Raw genomic sequence first — 18357 nt, 5'->3', positions numbered from 1 at the left:
GTGCTGCTCTGTGAATAGCACTGAAATAGAATGAGGACTCCATTGGTTCATTCTGTGTGAATGCTATTCTGTATTTTTATAAGGTTTTAATAAGATTTTCGGGAAGTATTGAATAACGTTTTGTGCTATGTGAGTTTTACATGATTTTGATAGGCAAAAACATCTTTGACATTTTATTAAAGAAATCTTTCATTTTCTTTGTTTCTGCTTAAATACTACATTATACAGTAAACATCTTGCTTCTCTTATGATTTCCTAATGAGAGGGTAAGAAGGTGAAATTCAAACATTTTGCTAGCAGCTCTATTAAACTTTATGTAAAACAAGTCTAAAGCAGCGTGTCACGTGAGATTTGAAATTACCTGTATATTGCATTAATTACTCTCTCCCCTCTGAGCATGGACAACATATATGTTGGCTTGAGTGGCCCTACATAAATTAACAGAAAACATGCTTAAAGGAATACTGATTTCATAGTGTTGAATATAAGCAGAAAAAAATGTACTTATCATTTTAGACACTATAGATAATGAATTTAAAACTGCGTACTCATGGAAATTGTTTTTAAGTTAAGAAAAACTAAGTCAATTAAATGGTGTTTAATTTTTTTGGTGCATTATACTTGCTTTCAGGGATGGTAAGCACAAATATTTTAAAGACGTAATTTTTTGTTAGAGCTAAACAAGTTTTAATTATCTTTGTACAAATACTTGCAAATTATGGAAAATTGTTCTTACGTTGCCAGTGTTCCTTTAATTATGTTGTTATAGTTGTGAAATGTGAGTTGTTAACACTGTGTAAAATACTTCCTTTATGGATGGATGCATTTTAATAATATTGCATGTTAACCTTGTTTTAAGACAAATCGTACCATATTTCAAGCTGGAAAAATATGATGCAAGTTTCTAGCATTTCTTTTATAGCTGGTACTTTATAGAGGTTTGCGTCTGATTTGAGCCAATTTAAAACTAGTGGATTAAAGTGACTTTTTGAATGAGCATTTCATGTGTGTGGGGAGATTAAAAAAAAAAACAATCCTTTTGCGTTAAGTTGCTGTTCTGTGAATTAAGAGATGCTTTCAATAAATGTTTTTTCCTTTGATTGGAAAACTTGAAAGTTAAAGAGCTCACTAAAGAAGAACTCAAGAAGGAAAAAGAGAAACTGGAGTCAAGGAAGGAAAGTAAGCATGAAGAGAGAAAAAAGGGCAAGAAGGAAAAAGAGGATGACCGGAAGGATAAGAAAATTGCTGATTCAGATCTGTCCAGGAAAGAGTCTCCGAAGGGTAAAAAGGACAGAGAAAAGGAGAAAATGGGACTAGATAAAGGTGCCAAAACCAAGGAAAGTAGGAAAAAGTCAACACATATAAAGGATTTTTCCAGTAAAACGGCATCCAAAGATGACAGAAAGGAAAGCAGTTCTCACAAACACGCACACTTAGCAAAGGGAAATAACCAGAAAAGAAAGAACTGAACCTCCAACGTCATCATCCTGGGAAATGGTAATGTTCTTCATCGTGATTTGCTGCTGAAGGGCTTAGAAAATTCAGTATTGCTCGATTGGGGAAGATGTGTTGATTAGCCATTGAATGTATGTATTTGTTGGTGCTTAGCAAGTCAATTCTTAGAAATTTCTGTTTCCTGCTTCTAAATTAAAAAAAAATGTAATAAAAATGTGATGTAATAACTTCTATTTTTATTAATTTATTGATCATGTATCCAGATAAATGTATATGTACAATATGAATTGTAGTGAATTTATTAATATATTGAATACTTTTGTGGGAGCTAAGTAAGAATATAGAGATTTTACATAGTATTTATATGCAGAGTGACTTATAACTTTCAGGTTTGATAAATACTCAGGTAGGTAGGAAGTGATCTACTTTCTCTACTGCCCTCGGTTTTCCTCCTTCTGCTTCCTGCTTCCCTGGTCCCCTTTCTTCTTCACCTACCCTTTCCTTCTCCACTTCCTTTCTCCTTCCCTCTTCCCTGCCCCTGCCCCCAGCTTTTCTGAGGGCACCTCCTCAGGCTCTTGTGACATCTCCTGCATTCCTCCCTCCCCAGTCTCTCCTTCCTCAGGCTCTTCCTGATTCAACTTTCCCTTCTCCCATCTCTCGCCTTTTGAATCTCCTCCCCAGTCATCTTTTTTTGTTTTTCCTTTTGGTGAGGAAGATTGGCCCTGAGCTAACATCTGTTGCCAATCTTCCTCTTTTTGCTTGAGGAAGATTATCACTGAGCTAACATCTGTGCCAGTCTTCCTCTATTTTGTATATGTGGCACCGCCACAGCATGGCTTGATGAGTGGTGTGTAGGTCTGTGCTTGGGATCTGAACCTGCAAACCCTGAGCTGCCAAATCAGAGCACATTAACTTAACCACTATGCCACCAGGCCGACCCCGACTCTTCCCCAGTCTTTTACTATCTCTTTTACCTCCTTCATTCCTCCATGCCTCCTCACTCCTTACCCCTTGTCAACTACCTCTCCCTTTCCTACCGAGAGTCCTCCTTCCCCTTCTCCTGTCACCCAATAAATACTTAGTGTCTACTGTGTGTCAGATCCACTGTTCTGAGAACTCTGGATACAGCCATGAATAAAAGAGAATTTTATTTCAGAGAACAATTTTAGAATGCTTTTATTTATGATGTCTTTATAGACTCAGAATAATAGTTCTAGAAAGGCCTTAATTATTTTGAATTGGGATATACTTTCATTTTATATCACGTTTTTCACATATTTTGGTGGAATGGCATATATTTTTCGTATTTGATTGTATCATAATTGTTTACCATTTCTAAGGAGTTGCAAATTTGAGATCTAACTAGAGATCTGAATTTCTCCATCAGAAAACATTTAATAAAATGAAATTTCAATGAGAATACCTTTCTACAAATGATTTGTACTATTCTGTGCATGAAGTCCTAAATTTCTAATTGTTACTACTAGTGAAATTCAGTTACTGAATTTGAGAAGAGCACCCTGATATGTTGTAAAAGAAACAAAAGTGCTGCCACGAAGATTTTATTTTATTTTTTTAAATAACTTTTCAACTTTTTCTATGAAGAGCTTAAAAACAGAGATTTGGGCCTAATGATATTTCAAGTCAGAAATGAGTAAGTATTAACTGCAAATGTTTCTAAAAGTATTGTCTACCTTTTTTCTTAAATGCTAGCACCTTTTACTGCTTAAAATCAAACACTTAGACATTTAGTTAACAAAAATTCCAACTGACGTAATAGAATTATACAGCAAGGGGGAATCCTAGAGAATATCTATAATTTCTCTCTCTGATCCAGTCCTGTTATTTTATTGTTTAAAAACTGAGGCCCAAAGGAAATGTAACATATGGTAACTTGGGGTTTCATATGTTGATCTGTCAGGATTTTGGTTTTTTTATAGATTACAGGAACACAATAAACCAAAAAGGAATTTTGTGGCTCATTTGGGTGGTGGACACAGGGGCACTTGCCTCAAGTGAGTAGATCCCTGTAATCAGAGTTCTGTTCCTCCTGGTCTCTTCTCAGATCTTGACCGCTGATTTCTAGTTGACTTTATTCTGTTTGGAGTGTTACCACTTAATGAAGAAGGCAGTCCTCTGCAGGTCCCAGACACATCCTTCTGGTTTAGCAATCCTGGTGCCATGAGGCAGTTTTCTAGGCTGGCTCCAGGAGAAAAGTCCCTGGGAGGATTCCAGCTGGCCTTGTCAGGCCTGGTGACCAACTATGACCATTCCTATAGCTGGGGATGGGTTAGTTTTCCCAGGCTGACTTCTGTGCACAAAGCTTGGGTGCTAAATTCTAAGAAAAGGAGTGGAAAAAAAATTTAGAATAAAGTAATTAGCATAAGCATATAAACATCTGTTGCTATTTAGTAAAGCACGTGGAAGTTTTCCTTTGAATGGCGTCTCAAGAATTGAAACATCTCTGCTGAAATATTTAAAAATATCTGTGCTCTGATGAACTAGGAGTTGATTTATTTCCTTTCTTCCTTTTTCTTTTCCTTCCCTTTTCTTCAGTAAATAAAGACTTCAACTGAATTTTATTGAAGTTGAGGTCACACTTTACCCAACTACGCTGGCACTTATTATTCTGCTAAAAAACTTAGTGCAAGATAAGCTTTTGGTCATTATTAATGAATTAAAATTATACTTGCATTCTCAGCTTTACTCACTTTTTATTCAGTATGCAGTTATTTCTGTATTCTGCTTCATATTGTTAGCTAAGGATAATTAAAACCAGAAAGGTCACCCTTCTTAAATAAGTAAGGTGAAAACAGGAACAAAAATTTCCTAATACAAAGTTGTTGGGAGTCAGAAGAAGTCCTGAAAAGTGAGAATTAAATACTTAAGAATGTAAGTTTATTTTGTTATATCACTGTTTATTTAAATTGCACTGTGAGATGATATTTAGAATTCTAAAAGATGGCATTATTGACATAATTTTCCTTAGACTGTATGATAGCATTTCACATGTGATTAGCACAGTCATCATAAATATGGTCAGTTTTTCAAAAATATTTGAGAGCCTATCAATTTTTCCAAGACTCTTTTTTTATCCTTTAATCAAATTACTTTCTTTTGAAGCATTTTGCCATCAGTGATTTTTTTCTTGATTTGTTGTCATATGTAACTCCTGGGTTTCATTTGTTAATGGTTTTGTGTGTGAATTTTAGTTATTTCTAACATCACTTGTAATCAACTTTTTGAATTCTTTTTTTTTCTTTACAAGATTTTAATTTTTACCTTATGGGTGGTATGCATTGTATATAGATGGTCCTCTCAACATTTCACAATGAGGGAGAGACTGGTAAAGAAATTAACGTAAATCAGTCAGCTTGAATGCTTGAGTTAATCCAAGAGGATTAATTCTGTAAGTGATTGGTTCTTAGAAGATATTTTGTAGTGTTATGATCTGCTTACCCATACACCCTTGTAACTTCAGAGGTTCTCATAATGATTACATGGATAATAAGGACTCCTTATATATATGTCCATTAAAAAACAAAGAACGGTAGTAAACAGTATGATTTTTGAGTTTAAATGTTTAACTGTAACGTCATTTTCCGTGAAATGATGTGGTGACTTAGGCTGCTTCTCCTGACTTTGATTCTTTTCTCTTGTGTCCATCACTATTCCTACTCCTGTTAATGCCCATTATGTTACTGCCCACTAATGCCCAATAACAATTTTCCATATTGATTACTCAGATTATTTCACTATAAAATGAATCTCAGAAATACTGGTTTTCCTCATTTGTAAATTGAAGATAACACTATTCCCTCATGGTGGTTTTGAGAACCAGCTGGGATGGCATGTGCACAAGCAGCTGGCACATTGTTGGCACTCACTGATACCAGACCTCTTAATCTCAAGTACATGTGCCCCATGTGCAGTAAGCTGATCACTGAGACATCAACGCTTGGAGATGGAGAAAGGTTTATTTGAATTGGCCAAAACGAGAAGATGGGAGCATAGGTTCGCTCAAATCCTTAAGAAGAGAAGAAAGCAGGGGATTTTATAGAGCTAACCATGTGGCAGGAGGAGTTTCCATGTTTCTTTCACTCTTGATAAGCTCCTGGGCAATCTGACTTCTGGGCGGCAGTGACAACTGGGGGCTGGTTATCTGGTGCTCCTTGAAGGCATTCTCTGTCTTCTCTAAAACAAATTTATAAATCCTTGTGACCCTTGAGTTACCCCTCAGGTCAAACAAGAAAACAGCAAATAGACGAGATTAACTTCTTTTTGTAACAAGGTTGGAAAGGTCATTTTATTGAATATTTACAGTATCCCTCAGGTACCTGGCTTCATGTTTCCCTTTCCTTTGGTGGGATAAAGGTAATAATCATACCAAAGTGTTTCAGTCATTTGTTAAGAATTTGGAAGCACTCAGCTGTAATTCCTTCTCTAATTTTGTTGAGAGTTGTAAGACAAATACTTAAGTCCTTTATCTTTTGTAACTAATGTATCTATGTGAAATGGGTACACTGGGTACTGATTTCTTCTACTGAGATAATTGAGAGGGCAAATAGAAGTAGTTACAAGTGTTATGTAACTGTAAAGCCGTAAGAATGCATAGTTCTTTAAAGGATACTGCTGCAACATGAAAACACAAGATATGAAATGTAAAGGCTAGGAAAAAGTTATGAAGTAGTACCCTATAGTCCTAAGTACATGCTACAATTGAGAAATTTCATAACCAGCCTAATTGTCAAAAACTTATTTATATTTGGTTTGTACTCAGAACATGTTTTTCTGCAGACACAATTTTATGATCTTTAGAAATTGTCTACTTCAGTCCATAAAAAACCTATTTAATCCCTCATAGCCAGTTCTGCAAGTCTCAGTGTAACTATGTTTCTTTAGCCAAAGGCATTCGTCATTCTTCCTCAGAAATAAATATTAGGAACATATTTAGTTTTATTTCTTAGTATTCTCTAGAATTCTGTTGGTTAAATATGAGAATCCATTCAAGTTAGCTTACGTGGACAAAAAGGCATTATTGATTGGCTCACATAATTGTAAAGCCCAGAGCAGCTGTGATTTTTTTTCCTTTGGTTATACTGGATCTAGGTGCTCAAACAATGGTCTGAACCTCTCTTTCCGTCTCTGGACTCTCTGGGAATGTTAGTTTCCTTCTCAGGCAACCTGCCCAGGTTGAGTCTCAGGTGCTCATATTTAACGCTAATCCTTATGGAGTGGGATGGGGGGGAGCAAAGCTGTGATTGGCAAGACCTGGGTCATGTGAGTGCCACCTTTAGAAGTGTGGGATGAAGGAAAACCAGCTCCTCACCAGAAAATTAGTGTGCTTTTACCAGAACAAGGGAGAATAGGTGCAGGGCGGGCTACACACTGAGTATTTATACCCTGTGTTTCATCTGCACTAGTGCTGGCAGCATGTGGAGTTCGTTTTCCCCTTCTCTTCTCCTTACCCCCTTCCTGCTTCTGCCTCTGCCCCAAGATGAAGAGTTGAAAGGAATGGGCCTGAATGGGTATTTCAGAGTTAGAGCTCTGGGGAACAGAGAGAACCCATCCCAACCTTTGTCAGCGATAATTTTAGACCAATGAAGGAGTATAAGAGAGTATTGCCATATGATAAATATTGCCATTTAGTTATCAGGTCAGTTAGGTTTATTTTGTTGTCAAGCGGAATCTTTCCATTTTCCCCTAGTTCTACCTAAAGAGAAAGTTTTTGTTCTTAGGAAACTGAAGGGTGAGTATTACATAGCAGACCCGTAGGAGTTATTCTTGTGAAAATCTCATTCGGGGTAATCTGAAAAAATCGTCAGTAACAATGTTCAGTCTCGTGTCTTTCCGCCTCCATTTGCCTAAGGATAAAACCACATGAACTAGATGGTTATTACTGGTTTGGATGTCATTTTTACATAGAAATCAATTTGTACAAAAGCTTCGATTTTGTAAGCCCTACAGAGCAGAAGTCATCTACTTTCCTTTTCTTTGTTCTCATTTCCTACCTCATTTGATTTCACTTCATATATGTATATATCACTCTTTCTTAGTGTCCATACATCATCGAGGTCTGTCATTTACTTCTTTCTTGCCTGAAACATTAGTTCTCTTGTATCCCAAGAGATTAGAGGAAGACATATACTTAAAGCTTGTGTGTAATTTTAGTAATTATATAAACACCCACATGCTGTGTCATCTTTATTTCCCATTTACTGATTCATTCAGCAAATATTCACAGTGTCTGCAGCATACCAGGGGCTGCGAGGCACAGAGGGTACAAGTGATCAAGGTGGCTGCAGTCCCTCCAGGGACATGCTGTGAATTAAACAAGGAGTTGAGGGAGGAAATAATGAAACAGGAGCTATTGCTGGTACTGCCTAGTATTCCCCTCTGCCTAGAATGTGCTCCCACTCCATGTGGTGGGCCACCTCTGTCTCCTGCAGGTTCCGGCTGAGTCATCACATCCGCACTCACACTGTCTCTGATCCTCGCAGGTGCGTGGACTGCATGTCTTCCAGTTACCATGCTTCTGACTTTACTTTGTCCCCAGACTTTGCTGTCAGGCTGATTTATGTCCACTACTTATCATAGTAACTGACAGCAATAGGCATTCAAGCTGTGTTTATTGAATGGGGAACATATAAAACACAGATTATGTAAAAATATGTCAGATCTGTATATACTGTTGAATAGTAATAGAGAAAAAAGTTTTTTAAAGAAAAACCCAGAAGTTTCTTCAATAATTGTTTTAACCATCTTGGAAGTTGCCTATAGCTGTGTTCATGTTGCTGTGTGTGTATGCAGGGAGTGGGGGTCATATCTGTTTCTTTAGAAGAAATAAAGGAAAAACTAAATTGGTGAGAAAAAATGTGTATTTGCTGGGTTTAAATGATCTCATTTCATTCTTAAAACCATTCTAAGGAAGCACTATTCTAGCCCCTTCCGTACTTGTGAAAACCAAAGTTGTGGCAGTGGTAATGTGCTCGAGATGGAATTCAAAGGCAGCCCTTTGGTTCACATGCCTGAGCTCCTACATGCCATCTTGTGTTGCAAGATGTTAAAGTGAGTTCACTCCATTCTAGTCTTTGTGGAGTCCCTTCTTTGGTCCTGAAACTCAGGCTCTTAGGAGCCTTTTTGGCAGTGGTTAATTCTTTGGCGATTTATGTGATCCTCTTCCTGAATCTGTCTGTTCATCATTTGGGTTGTGTGAAGATGCTTTGAGTCTGGGATGGCTCTCATTGTATATCATGGGGCAGCTCTTTTAGTCCCTGGCAGTGTCAGAATTTTGATAAGTTCTAGGACCGCTGTTGGGATACCTGCTGAGATCTGTGTTCATTGATTATACAAGCTAGGAACAACAATGAGGATTAGCATGGTCAGTTGGTGTGCATGCCTTTCTGGTTTGATTTGCCAGAATATTTCTCTAGTTTCGTGTACCTGTTAGGGTGGTTCTTGGGGAATATTGATTTATATTGTTAGACTATAAATCTTCTTTGACTTACAATGAGGTTCCATCCTAATAAATTCATTGTAGGTTGAAAATATTGTAAGTTGAAAATGCATTTAATGCTCCTAACCTACCAACATCATCGCTTAGCCTGGTCTACCTTAAACTTGCTCAGAACACTTATATTAGCCTACAGTTGGGCAAAATCTTCTACCACAAAGCCTATTTTATAATAAAGTGTTGACTTTCCCATGTAATCTATTGATTACTCTGCTGTACTGAAAGTGAAGAACAGAATAGTTGCCTGGGTGCAGAATGGTTGTGCCTGCATCAGTTGTTCACCTTCATGATCGTGGGGCTTACTGGGAGCTGTGGCTTGCCACTGTCCAGCATCATGAGGGAAGATGGTACCATATATCGCTAGCTCGAGAAAACAGCAACATTCGAAATTCCAAGTACAGTTTCTTCTGACTGTGCATTGCTTTCTCCTTACTGTAAGGTCAAAAAAATCGTAAGTTGAACCATCCTAAGTCAGGGATGTCTGTATTTGAAGGAGAAGCAGTCCTGAGCACTTCCCCTTTGTGAATAACAGTAGCTGGACTAGCCTGGATTGGGAAAATCAAAATTTTCATCAGTCTGTACACCACTGAATTAGTAAACCAAAGATTGATAAACTAATTTTTTTAAATGTCTTAGCTTTTTTTGGGCTAAGTATATGAAATCCTATGAAGCAAAATACTATTTATAATTCTTACTTTCCCAGATTTTGTTGAGGAAGTGGGTTGTATATAATTCTTGTGAAAAGTGTCATTTTCACTCAGAGGAAAGACCTCGGTGATCTGGTCACCCAGGACCTTTCTGATGCCCACACCCTCACTCACTCTCCAGCTGACTTGGCCACCTGGCTCTTCCTTGCTGCCAGCACCCTGTCCACTGAGGAATTTTGAACTTGCTGGTCCAGAGCCTTACCTGGAGCACTCTTCCCCAGTGTAACGCACATGGCCATGTCCTTGATTTCCTTCAGGAATCTGTTCAGATCTTATCAGTGAGTCCTTTCCCCGTCAATCTATTGTAAACAGCTCTGCCTCCTTTTCCTAATGAACTGCCTGACACTCCCTGTCCCATGTCTTCCCCATACCATCTTCCCCCATGCGATATACTCTAAACATTTCATGTTTATTATTTTTTTGATTGTTCCCTCTCTATGGGAGGTAGGGGTTTTGTGTGTTGGTTTTCTGTAGAACAGTGCCTTGCATTAGTAGGTGCTAACTACTTGTTGAATGAATAACTGCAATATGCAATTTAGTAAGTTTTAAACTATTACATATTTATGGGTAGAAAATACATTTATTCTTTCCCATATCATTGGGTGGTGGTGAATGAAGTAAGCTAATACTGGCTTAAGGCAATTGTGCCAGATAATCAAATTTGCTACGAATGGTTATTTAAAGTGCTCATTCCACTTACTTTTTGTAACTTCTTCCATTTGTACTTAAAATTAGAGGAAAAATTGTGTATGTGTTGAAAACAAACATGTTTTGGTTTTTCTAAATTTCCTAATTTATCTGATGTGCCCAAAGATCTACAAACAAGGTACATTTTAAGAGAATTAATTTATTTTCCAAATCACATAGGGGCCGTTGTGGTTGACTCGCAGTATTTATTCAACCCTAGATAATTACTGTCAGGCAATTGTGGTCATCCTGTTCCTCTTGCTGGCTTAGGAATGGAAGTGGGTTTTGGTTTTGACTGTTAAAACCGAAAGAGAAGACTGTTGGGAGCTTCTAGGAAAGATTTCCTCACACCTCAGAAAGAAGCAGAGCACCTTTCGCTTCTGGACCTCGTCTTGTCTGGAAGGGACCTCGCTTGCTGCGGGGGCAGGGCCCTGATTGGCAGCCTGAGGATGAAGCCGTTGCTGAGAGCAAGCCCCCCTGCCTCTGTACTTCTTGTGAAGTTAGATAATAAATTTTCTTCTTGCTGAAGCCTGTGTGAGTTGGTGTTTGTTATATCCAGCCCAGGAAGATCAAACCTGATAGATTCATTTCATAACATAATTTTGAATATTTATTTCAGTGCTCCTTCCTTGCCATTTGTACCTGATAATAAATCTAATTTGAAAACCTTTCTTTTGATTGTTTATTGACCTTATATGTATGTATTTGCCTTGTTTGATTTTTGTTTACTTTTTTGCCTAAAATCTTAGACGAAACATGGATTTACCACTATTCTCCGAGGAGCACTTATTCATGGACTAAAATGGATGTGGGTGGCAAACTTTTCTTTGGAAACACAGAATAAAAGCTTGTAGGGTTAATTCTTCCATGTGGGTTATCAAAGCAATAAGCATTAGTCTAGAATGTGTTTTTTAAATTTTAGAAAGTTTATAGGGGTCTAGAGAAGGAGATGTGTTAATATGGTCCTTAGCTTCTTCGCAGTTTACAGTATCATTTGTTTTTGCGCTGACTTCACCTCTGGAAAATAGCTGTGACCAGGCATCCAGACATTTACAATTCAGCTGCCGCTTTGGACAGAAAAGAAAACCACTCAGTATTTTCTCATGTTATATGCTTTCTCTGTCTCCTGTTGTTTTCACGTTTTACAATTTCAATTTTAGAGACAAATAACTTCCAGTTGATTTTGAGAAAGCTGACTACCAGGGGCACTGTATGTCTGCATAATGGTATACTAGTCATTTCCAACACTTTGCAACAAAAGTTATTTTCAGATGAAACTTTTCTCCAAATCCAGTAAGAATGGGATTTTCAGGCAGTTTAAATCTTTAATGTTTGGCAGGAAAATATTTTACTGCTTATTGAACCCATAGAGCACAGTTTGAAAACCTGCTACATATGGGATTAGTGAAGAATGACCCTGTAATTTTTCATCCAGACTCAGATGCTTTTGAGAGTGAAATAATTATACCAGGGCAAGAGACATAAACTGGGACTGTCCCAGGCAAACTAGGCCCGTGGTGTTGCAATGGTAGATGCTGGAGCACAGATCGGAATCGCTTTGGTAAACAGTAGTGGGGAAATTGACGAGAGCCCCTCCCGCCTTCACAGCCCCGAGCCATTCTAGTGCAGCTGAGAAGGTTTGGCCCCGCGGAGAATCTCTGCAGTTGTTTAAAGGAGCAGAGTGGTCACTCTGTGGGTGTGTTCAGACCCTCAGCACGTGTTCATTGAGCGCCTGCTGTGTGCCAGGTGTTTCCTGAGGTGCTGAGAGTGCAAAGAGAAGTTCCTTGATTCTGCAGATTCTCAAGGTTTAGCCTGTTCATTTAGCAAAACCTTGGCCGGGAGTAGTTCCCTTAACAGTTGAGAGATGTAAGAATGGATTATTTAAGTGAAAAAGGGCATGGGAGTTTTCAGGCCTGAAATTAGAATATGAAATGTCATGTATTTTTATAGGCCTTTGTCTCTGCCCCTCCACCCCCTCAACTTGAACTACCTTAGGCTCTCTGGGTGTTGGTCTATGATCTCTTTGGAATCTACTTTATAGTTAGGAGTAGAACAAAACTGCATGTGTTGGTGTTTGTTTTACTAGTGCTAGGTTTTTTTGGTAAGTAGTGTCAGAAATAAGTAACTAGAGGATTTATGAATGATGAGGTGGAGTCCTGTGTATCTCTTTCTCAGTGTCTTTTCAGGAAAGTGGGCTTAGGTTTTTGTCAGTGAGAGAAAAATGAAGATAGAAAAGAGAATGATGAGGAAAAATATAAACAATCAAAAAAGAAGAGTAAAAGACATTGAAGTAAGAATTTTCCAGACAATAGTATATGTACATTAAGAGTTGTATAAAGGTACTTAAGATTAGGAAAATGCCTTTCCACTCCATCTTGACCTTTTCACTCTAGGCTGTTGGCGTGCACAAAACACTCCCTTTAGTAACAACTCTTGGTACCACTTTCTCAGTGGGGTAGTGAAGAACCCAGGATTTGGTAAATGGAATCGTCACACTCTTTTAACTTAGCCAGTTGAGCTTTCTTATTGGTTGTATTTAATTGAGGATGTATTTTAATATTCTACATATAAAATGTCAAAGAACTAACTTAGTATAATAGATTTTAGACCAGCATTGACTATAAAGTCAGCTTTCATGTTAATTTACCCTGTCTTATTTTCCTTAAGACATTAAAAAAACCCAACTTTTTTTCATACCTTTGAGCTCTTATATGAATAATATGAATAATTGATTGCTTGTATTAGCTTTAGATGATTGTAAATAATGTTAGGTATTGTTTCTTCTCATTTTTAACTATAATTTTCAAGAAGAGTGTATAAAAATCAAAATATAGAGGGCACACAAATAACCGTAGAAAGTTCAAATGCATCTTAGTTGTGTTTTTGCTGAATTCAGAGTTCAAGACTTAGGGGTTAATTAGTCACTTATGAACACAAGGAGCTTGAACTCATATTGAACTTCTTTTGGCAAGTTCAGACATGAACTTTCTATTTTAGAGATTTGTGAACATGTAGACAATGATTTTTTATTATTTAAGTGGAAGGTTAATTTAGATCAAGAGATGTTAGAGGCCCTTGTGAAGTTAAAGAGCAAACTATTTTCCTCCTTCACTTTTTAAGCGTATCAACATTTTCCTGTAGTATATAGTCTTGGAAACTGTAAATTACTTGCAGTATTGATGAAGTGTTTGAGAATATTATTTTTCCTCGTTTGACATGTCAAAAAAAAAAAAAAAACTTAAGTTAACTTTGTGAATAAAAATGCAGGCCTTAAAGAAAGATCTGCTTCAAAGCCAACAGTCCCACCGGAAGAGGCTGAGCCATACCCGTGGCTGGAGGATCAGATCCTCGAGGGGCCAGGTAAGCGTTCTCTGATTCTGACCAGAAGTGCCTCAGCCTGCCAGGTATCCCACTGCAGTTTGCAGAATCATGTTTTACCCATAATTTGTTTCATAATGTTTACAGAATGATGAAATACCTTTTCTTTTTCTCTTCTGAAATTTTATAGTGAACTTAATTTTTTCTTGTAAAAATTTGCACAGCATAATTTTTATTTTTGAGATCAAGAATCGAAGGTGAAGATGGTTGCTCCTTGCCTGGGATCACACAGTTAGGAAAATCATGAACTAAGTGCTGTGTTTCTTGATTCCAATTCGAGGATTACTGCACCATATTACCTTGAGAGTATTGTACATTTGGAGTGTATTGTACACTAGTTTTGTCATCGTCTGTCACGTTATTTAATAGAGTAGGTCTGCTGAGTTCCCAGTCTTTTTAACATGAGAGTCTCCTTTCTACCTCAAAAGCCTTCCCAGACTTCCATGAGATAGTCTGTGAAGCCTGCTTTGCATGAATTCATAGATCAATTCAAGTATCTCCTTATCACCCAAGGACCTGTGACCCGTAGCACGGAAACTCCTGAAATCTCTTAATAAATTGGTAAATGAAATTTGACTTTCCTTTTTATGCTGTCATATTTATTACAAAGTACTGTATAATTTCTGCACATTTTTCATTTACTCAGTAGTTCTCAAAATTTGGTTTCATTTTGCCACCTACTGGAAGGGTTAGGTATGACACTACATATTTACCGGCAACTTAAGCACTGGGTCCAAATGGTACTTGGCTGATTTTATCACTGTGTACTGGTGAGTAATATTTGATTTACCTTCCTTCCTTTTAAGACCAATATGTTGCTCTGATTTTTTTTAATTTGTTCAAATCATAATCCCAGGAGAATTTACTGTCTCCCTCTCATTCCTGTAGAATTGCCGTAATCATACCATAGCTCTGGAGCAAGACTGATAGATTTTTTTTAAGTTTTAATAACTTAAATATCTATTTGGATTTAGCACCTCAAACTTTACTTTGTACTAAATAAATTCATAATTTAAAAATCTTGTTTTTCAAAACTGGTAGCTACTCTGAAATGCTGTACCATTTGCTTCCACTCTTCCTTTTTTTATTTTTTGTTAATACTCTTTGCATGTTACTGATAACTTGTCTTCCTGAAGCCATCAGTTTACTATCATCTCATATCCTTTTCAACTTTTTGGCCATGTTGTTTTTAGTTTAAATGTTGCCTTCTCAACCTTTCCCTTATCTAGGTCTCTAGCTTCTCTCTCTTCTCTGACTACCCACCTATTCTGTAAACATAGGTACAGGCCTTTCATTACAACACAATAAAATAATCCCCCTCTTGGTCCCTACAGTTCTGTCTATCTGCGCTCTGGTCCCTCTCCTTGCTGCACTAGCCAGGCTTTTTGAAAGAAAAATCTACAGTTGCTTTTTTGTCTTATTTCCCACTCAGTCTTTAACTCATCCCATTCTGGCTTCTGCCTCTCCCAGCCCTCCCTCCAGGAGAGGTGGAGCATCACAGTTTCTTGGAAAGATGAAACTGCATGGTGCACTCACCAAGTTCAAAGCCAGTGCTGGTAGCAGATGTTCTAGAGAGGCATGTGAGGGCTGGATTGTGGAGGGCTTGTGTTCTGTTCTGAGGAGCTTAGATTTTCATTTTTCAGGGAAAGGAGGCCATTGGAGGGTTAAGCGAAGGAGCAGAGCCCCACTGTCCACTTGTTATGTTACTCACATTATATTCTCTGTGGGTGATGCTGTCAGCAGGTGTAAAACTGGGAATCCACTTCAGACTCTGCCATGGGCATTGTAAGAGATGATGAGTGAAGAATAGAGATTGCGGGCTCTTGCGTAATTATATGAGAATGTATAGAAATGGTTTGTGAAATAAAAGTAGAATACTTTTTGTGCTTCAGAAATGGTTTTGTAGTGTGACTTACATTATAGATTCTTAAGCTTTTTTCCTACCTGAAGTTCAAATTAACTTATTCTACTTGTGTCATTGAAGATTAGCTCATCAGTGTAACTGATGTCGTTGGCATTATTTCATGTGACAGCATTCATGATACTAAATCTAGCGCTACTCCTATTAACTGAACATAGATGATGTTTCTTAGAAAATTTATGATAGTATCAATGTAATTATAGCTTCTCGTTTTTTGGGTTATGTTGCAGTAAACCTGATAATCTGTCAAGCACCACAGTGTTGTCGGAATGTCATTGCTAACTAATGTCGTTCAGTTTTGTAATTAACATCTATTTAAGTCTATGGATCTGACTGCCAGAGGGTTCTCCAAAACAGAAAGGATTGTCAGTTGTAATGTCAGGTCTACTCAGCCTTCCTTGACAACTTCTGGGAGTGGTCAGCCAACCCCGACCATCCCAGCCCTCACGCTAGCGGAGGGACCCTTTCTCCTCTCTCTCAGGGAAGGCAGCAGCTGACCACATACGGTAATGTCTATTTAATTCATCTTCCACATTTTTATCCTTGTTTCTCAGTACTTCTATTAGTGAAAGTTTTGCTCTTCCATTTTTTTTTATTCTATCATCAGTGTGAATTTTGTTAATTAGAAAGTGAAGTAATTTTACTTTGAGTGAGGACTTTTAGAAACAACCTTGAGTTAAACTTGAGTTAGTTTTCTTCTTTTAAAATCTTATGGAGAAGTTTTTCAACATTTATAACTGCTGTCAAAATAAAACCAATTTCAAATATCTACCAGATTTGCTAACATAGGAAAAAAAGTGATAAACTGAAAACAAAAAGGATAGAATAGTTGCTTAGCTACATGTATTCATTTGAATGTATATGCATGATGCCGTATTTCATCTTCTGCATTAATGTCTGGATCTTTTCTACTTAGTTATGTTTCATAATTTATTTTAGGACCTCAGAATATTGAAGATGAAATACAAGAACAAATTCATTCCGTACTCCATGAAACGGTATACACAGAACCTGGTATGAATTAAAATCTTCTGCTTTTAGATGCATTACTGAAATAATAATTAGTTACATAAAATGACTTGGACATTGTTTTAAAATTTAAATAATAATTGAATGGGTTTTTTTTTAAGTTATTAGAGGACAAGTACTTCTGAAATGGCAGTAGACTTGTTCCTACTATTAAGGAATTTATTGCATGCATCTAATAGGAAATGGCAGGAATACATGAGAATAAACAAATTGAGACCCATGATATGTCAAGAACAGATGACAAGAGCAGGGCAGAGGAAGATAGAGCACATAGCAAGGCAGGCTGTCAGGGGCTGTCTGGGTACTGTCGCTGCCCCTCAAGTTTTCCTGCATGCTTGAGCGGTCACCAAGCAAAAAGGAGAAACTTAATTATATGAATCCTATTACCAGAGAGGAAATAAACGTGCTATCTTCTTAGAGAACACAAAGCATCTTCCCAGCTCTTACATCTGAAAAACTTCTTATACAAAGTTCTGTACAGAGAATATTAAATGATACCCTAGAAGCCAATGGTTTAAGATTTTAGGAGACTGCTTCTTGAAACATCCCTTGATGAAAGCAGAGAGTATCACCCCAAAGTGTAACTCACAAGGGGATTTTGCGGGACGGGGAGCACATGGTCTCCTTATACTCCTAATGGTTTCATGTGAGCTGAAGGTAGTTCTAAAGGAAAGATTATGCTTCTGAAAAACAAAAGGCAGAATTCCCTGTCATTTACGTTGGGCGGTAGCAGGCCTCCTAGACTGACTTCTCCAGTCCACGGTGTTTGGGGTCAAGTGCAGAGCATCCTGGCAGCTCCGGCTGTGCTCCACTCGAGCGATCAGCTTTGGCTGAGTTGTAGGTTTTTGCCGTTGTCTGCTGGGAGTCTGAGAGCCTCTGTCCTTTCATTACCAGCTTCTTAGCTGGGAGGGCTCCTTCCCCTGAGTGTACATCTGCCCATATGAGCAAGCGCAGGCCTTCCCTTCGTATATCTTTTTTAACTTTAACCTAACACACGGATGATGCAGTCTAAATAAACAAGTGATTTCAGTATGATGAGGGAAGTGCTGTAACAGTGAAACACAGGATGCTCTGTGGGGCTTGCGTAGACTTTGGGGTTCGCAGAGGCTTCCTGGAGGAAATGACCTCTTGATTTGAAAGCTGAAGGGTGGTGGAGTGCTTCCAGGCAAGAGTTGTTAGTGGAGTGTTTTAAGCAAAGTGCATGGCGTGTGTGGAAGTCTCGACTTCACCTACCTCTGGAGAAGCTGCAGGGGGCTTGGCACAGCCTTGAGTGTAGTAAGCCCTCAGGAAACTGTTTTCTTCATACCAGCCCGTCACTGACCGAGCAGTGGAGACTCACAGATAGGGTATGATGTTGGTTTGGTTTCCCTTCTGAAAGCAGACTTTCCCTTGAATGCTGATGGCTGAGAGAGCTAAATCCTGCTCCTGTAAAAACCATAAAATTGCACCGGTTAAAATGAGAGTAAGGAAAAAGGAATATGATAAGAAGAAAAAGAGTCTTAAAATTAGTGACAGGAATGAAAATTGGTGATTGGTTTGCTGAGTAGCAGAAACTCTGAAATGAGAAACAATATAGGAGGCCATAACAGCAAACAAATACTGTCGTGCACCCACCTAATGATGTCTCAGTCAACAATGGAGCGCGTGGATGGCGGTGGTCCCGTGAG

The 18357-nt window shown here is 38.0% G+C and overlaps 1 protein-coding gene across 3 annotated transcripts in view; it reads left to right on the top strand.

Annotated features, from left to right (window-relative positions):
- The window catches only part of ASPH (aspartate beta-hydroxylase), a 208054-nt gene that overhangs the window by 53157 nt on the left and 136540 nt on the right, over nucleotides 1-18357 (top strand). For all 3 annotated transcript variants that reach the window (XM_046641925.1, XM_046641924.1, XM_046641926.1), the window contains exons 4-5: nucleotides 13630-13722; nucleotides 16601-16675. In XM_046641925.1, the coding sequence (XP_046497881.1) occupies nucleotides 13630-13722; nucleotides 16601-16675 (168 nt within the window). The remainder of the gene's footprint in view (nucleotides 1-13629; nucleotides 13723-16600; nucleotides 16676-18357) is intronic.

This window comes from Equus quagga, chromosome 16 (genome assembly GCF_021613505.1).
Source record: "Equus quagga isolate Etosha38 chromosome 16, UCLA_HA_Equagga_1.0, whole genome shotgun sequence".
Classification (NCBI taxonomy): Eukaryota; Metazoa; Chordata; class Mammalia; order Perissodactyla; family Equidae; genus Equus; species Equus quagga.
This window is presented reverse-complemented; position numbering and strand designations above follow the sequence as displayed.